We start from the raw sequence: 7728 nt of genomic DNA, 5'->3' as shown, positions 1-7728 counted from the left end.
AGCTAGCTAGCTTCCCCCCCCCCCCCTCCGCCACCGGGGCACGAGCTCTCGGGTCCCACACGCTGGATTTCCTCGCAGGAGGAAGAGGAAGAGAAGGCAGGGACTGGGAGCTTTCCTAAAGGGGCAAAGCTACTGCTCCGTGGGGTTGTTTGCAGACAATGGGAAACTGACCCAGCCCCCCCGCGAGGAAATGTGTCTTCTGGAGACTGCTCCCGTCCTTCGGGTCCCTGGATCCTGCTGATTCCGCGTGGAGCTCCGAGCTGTGGTTTTGATTTGCAATGTGACCATGGCAGCCCTGTGTCGGGGATGCCGGCTCATCACCTGCCTCTCCTAGCCTGTCAACGCCTTGAGCCTCTCAGCCCTGACAAGGGATCTTACCCGGGGGATTCCTTCCTTCCAGCGCCAGGAGATGGAAGGCAACCGGTGACCCAGCAGGGCTTGGGGTGGGGGCTAGGACCAGCTTCCCCTCACCCCTCCTAGCCAGAGCACCCTCCATCTGAATCCCTGAGAGAGCGGCTGAGCTGATGGGATGGAGGCCTCTGGATACCTTTCTCTGTGAGGACCCCACCGAGGAGATGAGAGGGAGATGATGATGATCGACACACAGGTGAGCTTGACAGGATGGGTGTCCGCGGTGCTGCCCTGGTCTCTATGCCGGTGAAGTGGGATCAGCGGGATAAATACTTAGATCTCCTGGATTGGCACCATCCCGGGTGGCACTCAAGCCCCCGCCGCTGGGGAGATTCAAGTACCAGCTCTTACCCAGGCTGCTGCTGCACCGGGACGCTCAGGGTCAGTAGAAGCCACCTGTGTTAATTAGGAGCCGTGGGATAGATAAATGGATCCACCTTCGCTGCTCCCAAACGGTCTTGTCTGATGCACTGAGTGAGATGAGGCGGCTCACATTTACTTACAGAAGGCCCTGTGTGCTAATTATATTTCCTGTAGATACGTGTGCAGGGTACAACCCCGACCAGGCAGCCACTCGGCTTCTGCCACCACATGACAGCATCCCCGAGGTTTCCCGTCAGGTTTTGTTGAACCTCTTGTTAATGCCCCACACGTCTGTTGGGCACGGGGCACGGTGGCAATAAGGGGGGCATGGCCTGGCATGCTTTGGGTGGGTACAGGGGACAGATGGCAGTAATAGGGAAACAGACCACGGCAGGCATGCTTGGTAAGGGGAAGTAACCACAGGGGAGCTTCCCATTCTGAGTTCTTGGTCTCTGTGAAAATGGCCGAAGAAAATGGCACACTGCATGTGCCAAAGGAGGTGGGTCATGGAAAGGGGAGGGATCCAGAGTCTAAGAGACCAGGTGCTTTTAAACTAGAGACCAGCGGTTCTCAAACTGTGGGTCGGGACCCCAAGGTGAGTTGCGACCCTGTTTTAATGGGGGTCGCCAGGGATGGCGTTAGACTTGCTGGGGTCCAGGGCCAAAGCCGAGCCCCACCACCTGGGGCTGAGGGCTTCAGCCCTGTGTGGCAAGGCTCAGGTTACAGGCCCCCCCCCCCAGCCCCCAGGACAGTGGGGTTTGGGCTCGGGCTTTGGCTCACCCCCCTATCCCCACCTACCCGGGGTGGTGGAGCTCGGGTGGGCTTAGGCTTTGGTCCCCCTCCTGGGGTCGGGTAGTAATTTTTGTTGTCAGAAGGGGGTCGTGCTGCCATGAAGTTTGAGAACCCCTGCAAGAGATGCTTCAGTCATCGCTGAGCTGAGTGACAGACTGGTGGGCAGCAAATGCTCCCGAATGGTGAGACTCTGCTCCACTGTGTGATGGGCTTGGAGCCACATAGGCAATGCCTAGGCCAAAGAGACATTAGAAGATGTCAGGCCCCCTTGCACTGTCCCTTATGCCCCAAACTCTCTGCACCATCCCAGCGCCTTGATGGGGCAGGCTCAAGGTGAAATGGGGCCTAGGCAACCAAATCGCAGGGCCTCAAACCCTCTGGAGCTATTTCTGGGAGTGGGTTGAAGTTGGAAACATTTGGAGAGTGGGTCCTGGATTGGCATGAATCCTCAACTGGCTCCTTCCTCCCACTCCTGCTTTTCCCCCATCAGTTAACCCCTAAGAATTTGCATGTTCTGACAGATGCATGCCTGGGCCAGATGCTGAGCTTCCCACCAACTCCTCAGACTGGGGGACCTGATCTTCCACTCTCCTAGGCTGGTGAAACATCACTGACCTCAGTGGAATTCCCCCTGGATTTACACCTGTGCCCGTGAGAAGAGAATCTGGCCCTAAGCATGGAAGCACATCCTGCAGGCGCTACCCTCCATCTGGTCAGCCTTGAAGCACTGCCTGGGGTCTCTGGGCTCTGCCTGTAGCAGGCACCAGAGGAGGGCCTGCCGTGTGAATTTTAGATTGATGCTCCCCCTCTAAATCCCAAACCTGCACGCGGACCAGTCCAGCGAGTGACTTCCAGACTAAATCCAACTCCTAGAGCAGGAGGCAAAATGTCGGCTGAAGGGAGATCCCTGCCTCTCCCTTTGTTGGAGGAATTACATGGGCCTTTGGGGAGAAGGGAGTGATTGTTGCATTGGCAGATTCAAAACGGGAGGAGCCTCTGATAACACACTGATCTCCAAGGGGTAGTGAGCGAGGCTGGAACCAAACTCTGGTCAGTGCCTTTTCTTGAGTGTTGGCCTGAAGTTTAGCAGAGAGCGGAGCCTGGCCTGGAATGACTCTTCATCCAGAGCTCCTCCTGGCTCTCAGCTGGTCTGTGGGGGCTTGGACTTTGGTACCAAGGAAAGCTGACAGAGGGTACACAAAGGAGTCCAGCTGCCATGATGTCCTGGTGGGGACATCCTGAGTCTTTCACAGACTGGTTCAGCTGGTGTATTTGGGACCCCTATTTCCAAATGTTGGTGCAAATTAGGGGCCAGGGGAGCCCCTTTAGACACCAGGTGCTGGCAGGTCAGGGGGAGAAAGGCAAGCTGTGCAGATAGCACCAAGGCAGACCTGTGGCAATGGTTATCCTCACGCTGTAGCCCAGTGCGGGTTCCCCCCTAGGGCCCAGTTTGCTCTGAGAGCCCGTTTGGGGTTTTCCAAGACCAGTTTTCCCAGTGTCTTTGGGTTTGTGTTTCTTTCTGTCACTCCAAGTATTTCTGCTGCACTCCTTGTGCTGGGCTGTGGGGCTGCTAGGGGCTGGGGAGGCTGGTGAGAAGCAGCGTTCCCGGCCCTGCGTAGGAATCCTGGAGAAAGCTGCATTGCCCACAGACTCGAGCTAGGTTTCCAATACATTGCTATAGCAATGATCATTCCTGAGGATGCCAACCTGCTATCTACATTGTGATAGCCGAGGAATCATTTCACCTGCCATTGCCTCAAACTCACTCATGGAACAGGAGTCGCTAGCCAGCCTCGTACACACACCAGCCTAGGGCAGTAGGAGGAGAGGAGTCCAACCGGAGCGGGGGGTGGCGGGGGCAGATAACTAGCAGATTCAGGAAAGTGCAGGGGCAATTTAGAGAAGCTGAATGTCTGTTCCCCCACCCACCCCCTTCTCCCCACTGGAATGGCCCAGGACTGCAGGGTGACAGGCTGACACTTCCACAGAAATGACCAGGAGTCCGAGGACTTTGCTTTTAATCTCTTCCAAAAAGAGCAGCTTATGTCCTCATCGATCAGCTTCGGCTGATGCTGAGTGCACTCAGCTCCCCTTTGTCAGGAAGGCAGGAGGCGGGGTTGGGAGGTAGGGTTCACCTGCAAGATGTTGATGGGGAAAAGCGATTGTTTGCCCGTTTTGACAGAGACTGTCCCAGGCGGTGTTTGCTTCTTTCTCCACACTGGGCTGGCTACAAGCGCCTTTATATGAAGGTGTCGCTGGATGGGATTTAGCACAGTGTCCCTGACCCATTCTGCCCCCTGTCCTGCTGCTCACTGTGCTGAGTGAAGGACAGGATCAAGCCGCAGGTTGCCCCACACACTCACATCCCACTGCTGGACGGGGAGACCTGGCCAGTCAGTGAGCGGCTCAGTCCCCATTCCCTTCAATGGGAGCTGAGCACCTCACCAGCTCCCAGGCCCACGTGGGCCTCAAGCAGCGGTTTGTGCTGCTTGTCTCTGGCCAGGGGTTCCCTCAGGCCCTGTGACGGATGGACATGCCCAGGAAGGAGGTGGGATGGGCTGGGATCTGAGCCAGGATGGTGGAGGTGGAAGGGCATTGCCCGAATGCTACCTGGACTTCCTGGCTGGTGGCTCTCTATAGACAAATACAGCTGCTATGGGGGTCCTGCCATGGCTGGGAGCCGCTGTCATTCCCCGCAGTGCTAGGGGCACACAGGTAAGAGGTCACACTGCTTCGTGAGGCTCCCCATGACTTGCAGCCATCTGGGCCTCAGCCAGTGTGTGCGCTCACCTCCCCAGTGCCAGCCTGCGCAGTGGATAAATGGAGCAGGGAGGGAGCTGACGGCTCAGTGTGATGCCTCCCCAGCCCCCTCCCTCCCTCCTCAGGGTAATCGAGCTTGAGGGTGACATTTGTTGAATCATTCTTGAAAAATCAACACCGGTAAAAGGTTAGAAGAAGGGGGGGAGGGGGAATTCCTGGTCCCTTCCCGGATCCCCGACCCTCTGGGGAGCTGGTGCCGCAGAAGACAGCTCGCACCGTTGGGGACGCAGAGCTGGGACTCCCAAAGGGCTGCAGCAAGCCCCCACCTCAAGCCATGGGCAGGGTGGGAGAGGTCGGTGCTTGGGAGGGTTCTAGATGGGTGGCAGTGGTGTCGCTGGCTCAGTAGGGGGCGCTCCGCTCCCTGCATCGATGTCGTGTGGGTGTGTTGGAGGGCAGAGAGGGCCTCTGTGTGCAGCGTTACCGTTCCCACTACAGTTCTCTCCTCTCCTGATTGATTGTTTGAACGTTGGAAGTGATCACTAGGGCTGGGCCTGAGCCCTGTGAGGTTTGGCCCCTGACCCGGATGTGCCCAGAGACTGGGGTTTGTCTCTGGGGCTTGAGCCCTATTGTCGCTGTCATGCAACCCTTTGACGTTACTGTTACAGGTGGCTGCTCTAATCCGGGTCTATTATCCTGGAACAGGAATGGAACCACCATGGGGGCTGGGGCGGCTGGGCAGTGCAACACCCCCACAATTGGTATGGGAGACTCAGATCCATCCAACAGGCACTAGGTAACAACCTGAGCTGTGCCCCATGCCTGGGCATGACCCAGGAAGTCTCTGACCTGCTGCATCTGGAGAGCTTGACTGTCCAGCAGGTGGCGCTGTTGCTTTCTCTATGGAATATCAGCTGGTCACCTCTCATGAGTCCACTGGGAAATGTGACCCACCTCCAGGGCATGGGCTTGGCGACTCCCTGTGGCTCTCCTCATCATGCTTGGGTAGCCTCAGTCTGCACAGGGACCTGGACTTCCCCGCGGGGAGGAGGGGCTGGCGGAAGGTTGGGGAGAATGATCTTTGCCTCTCAAAGGCCTTGGTGCCTGAAGACAAGGTTTGCTTTGCCATTGATGGTGATGATGGTGATCATTAATACAAAGTTGCATTTATTAAGCAAGGCAGTGGCTGTCCCATGCACACTTAGCTAGGAGATCTGGGTTCCATTCTCAGTCCTGCCACTGATCTACTGCATGACCTCAGGGAGGTCATGGTAACGTCTCTGTGCCTCGGTTTCCCCATCTGTAAAACAGAGATAATGATACTGACCTTCCTTTGTAAAGGGCTGTGAGATCTCCTAATTAAAAGCACCATATAGCCGCTAGGTACTATTTATAGAGGTCTTGATCCAAAGCCCACTCACTTTGGTGAGAATCTTTCCATTGACTTTGATGGATTTTGGATCAGGCCCAAAGTACCTTTCTGACCGAATGACCACAGAGTGCATAATTAACTATGCACAGAAGTTACTTCACCCAGCCCTGAAATGCAGCAACTTCTGGGATGGGGCCTGGCAACTGTTTAACTACCACACTACCCCAGTTTAGGACAGGAAGTGAAGAAGTATCCTCTATGCCATAAAACTGCAAGGAGGGCTTAGGTATGTGGAATGTACCAAACACACCCATGCTGGAGACCAGTTGGCACAACTGGGTGAACATCCCAGAACCCAAGGGTTACATTTCAGAGAGTTTAGGAAGGCAGAGCAGACTGACTGGAGTTGGAATGTACCCAGCGTGGTTATCTCAATAACCAAAGCGCTCTTCCGCATTTTGTTGGGATTATTTCCACTTGAATCCTGTCTCCCAGGATCTCAGTAATGGGTGCTGTGATGCAGAGACTCTGCTGTTTCATGAGTGAGCACAGCATGCATCTCTGCCACCCCTGAGACCGATCTTCCATTTTATTAGGAAAAGCCAAACCAAGCCTTCATTTGGCACATGAAGCTGGGGGCTCATGGGGGCCCTGCTGCTGTGGCTGGAATATAGAAAAGAACTGTATGAAAACCAGCATGTAAGGAGCAGCACACAGGGATCACCTCTTTTCCTCAAGGACACTTCAACCCATCAGAATAATCCTTTGCCCTCTCTGCCCCCTTCCCTCAATGCATCTCCCCGTGCTTCACGAGCATTTATGTCTTGCATCCCTGTGAGGTTGGACTGTATTGTTATCCCCATCTTACAGAGGGGGATGCGGAGACGCAGGTTTGGTGGAGCGGAGAACAGACCCAGGATGGTGGCTCCTGTCCCTACATATCTGGGGCCTGGAGTTAGAACCCGTCCCCAGCCCAAGTGATAGAGGGATTGGGATATTGTCAAGGGAACAGCCTGCCCTTGCGTTGAGAGTTCTCCCTCACATGTGCGGGATTTATTCTGCTCTGGGGGTGTGCGTAGATCCCGCTGCTAATGCTGATAGGACACATCCAGTGACAGGAGAGAGCTACACAAGGTGTCCCAGCCATCTCTTATTTAAAATGCACTGTTCACCTGCACCCATCTGAGGTCCTTCCAGGGCACAAATCTCAGAATGCGGCCCTGCGTTACTACGGTGACGAGGGCCGTATAAGTACTCAGATACTGAGGCCCTCATCACCATAGTATCCCACTGCTTTCTTCTGAGGTTCAGATGATTGGGGGCAAGGTGGTGTATTTTTATGGGAACCTGACACAAAGCTTACCATACAGAACGTACTCCTCACTGGGGCCGGAGCTGCATGAAACGCCTTTGCCTTTGTCTGCTGTCTAGATCTAAGCCCCTGTGCTGCTGGTATTTGCGTCAGCGGGTGCTTTTGGCTGAACCATGATAGAACGTGCTCTGCTCTTGCTTGTGTGAGAGGAAGCTGATATTAGGGACCCATGGCTTAACTCCGGTGGCTGTAGCATAGATGGGACATAAAGGCTCTCAGCTGATGGTTGATTATTAATTTGTATTTCAGTATTGTCCAACTGAGAGCATGGCCCGTTGTGCTGGGCACCGCACATACACATAGTGAGATGGTCCCTGCCTCAAAGAGCTTCAATCTAAACGGACAAGACGAAGGTCAGGAAGGGAAGTGGAGGCACAGAGAGGTCACATGACCATGCTGAAGGTCACACAGCAGGTCAGTGGCAACGCTGGGACTGGAATCCCGGTCTGTTGATTCCCAGTCCAGTGCTCTGTGATGCCTGGAAGGAAACTGACCTGCCCTACAAGGTGGCTAAAGAGATCAGGGTGAAGAGGCCCCAGCAATGAGGAGGGCACTTTGTGCTCTTGGCTTTCGGCAGAGGCTGCTATAAAAAATTTCAGCTGCCAGCCATTAATGTGCTAAGTGCACTGAATTTACCACATGCCCAGATCCTCTCTGCATG

General features: G+C 55.0%; 1 protein-coding gene across 1 annotated transcript in view; it reads left to right on the top strand.

Annotated features, from left to right (window-relative positions):
• Positions 1-278: 278 nt before the first annotated feature.
• RALGDS (ral guanine nucleotide dissociation stimulator) overlaps positions 279-7728 on the top strand; it is a 99816-nt gene continuing 92366 nt past the window's right edge. The window contains exon 1 of the mRNA XM_073314062.2: positions 279-607. Coding sequence (XP_073170163.1) covers positions 587-607 — 21 coding nt within the window. The 5' untranslated portion in view covers positions 279-586. The remainder of the gene's footprint in view (positions 608-7728) is intronic.

Source organism: Lepidochelys kempii, chromosome 16 (assembly GCF_965140285.1).
Source record: "Lepidochelys kempii isolate rLepKem1 chromosome 16, rLepKem1.hap1, whole genome shotgun sequence".
NCBI classification, from domain to species: Eukaryota; Metazoa; Chordata; order Testudines; family Cheloniidae; genus Lepidochelys; species Lepidochelys kempii.
This window is presented reverse-complemented; position numbering and strand designations above follow the sequence as displayed.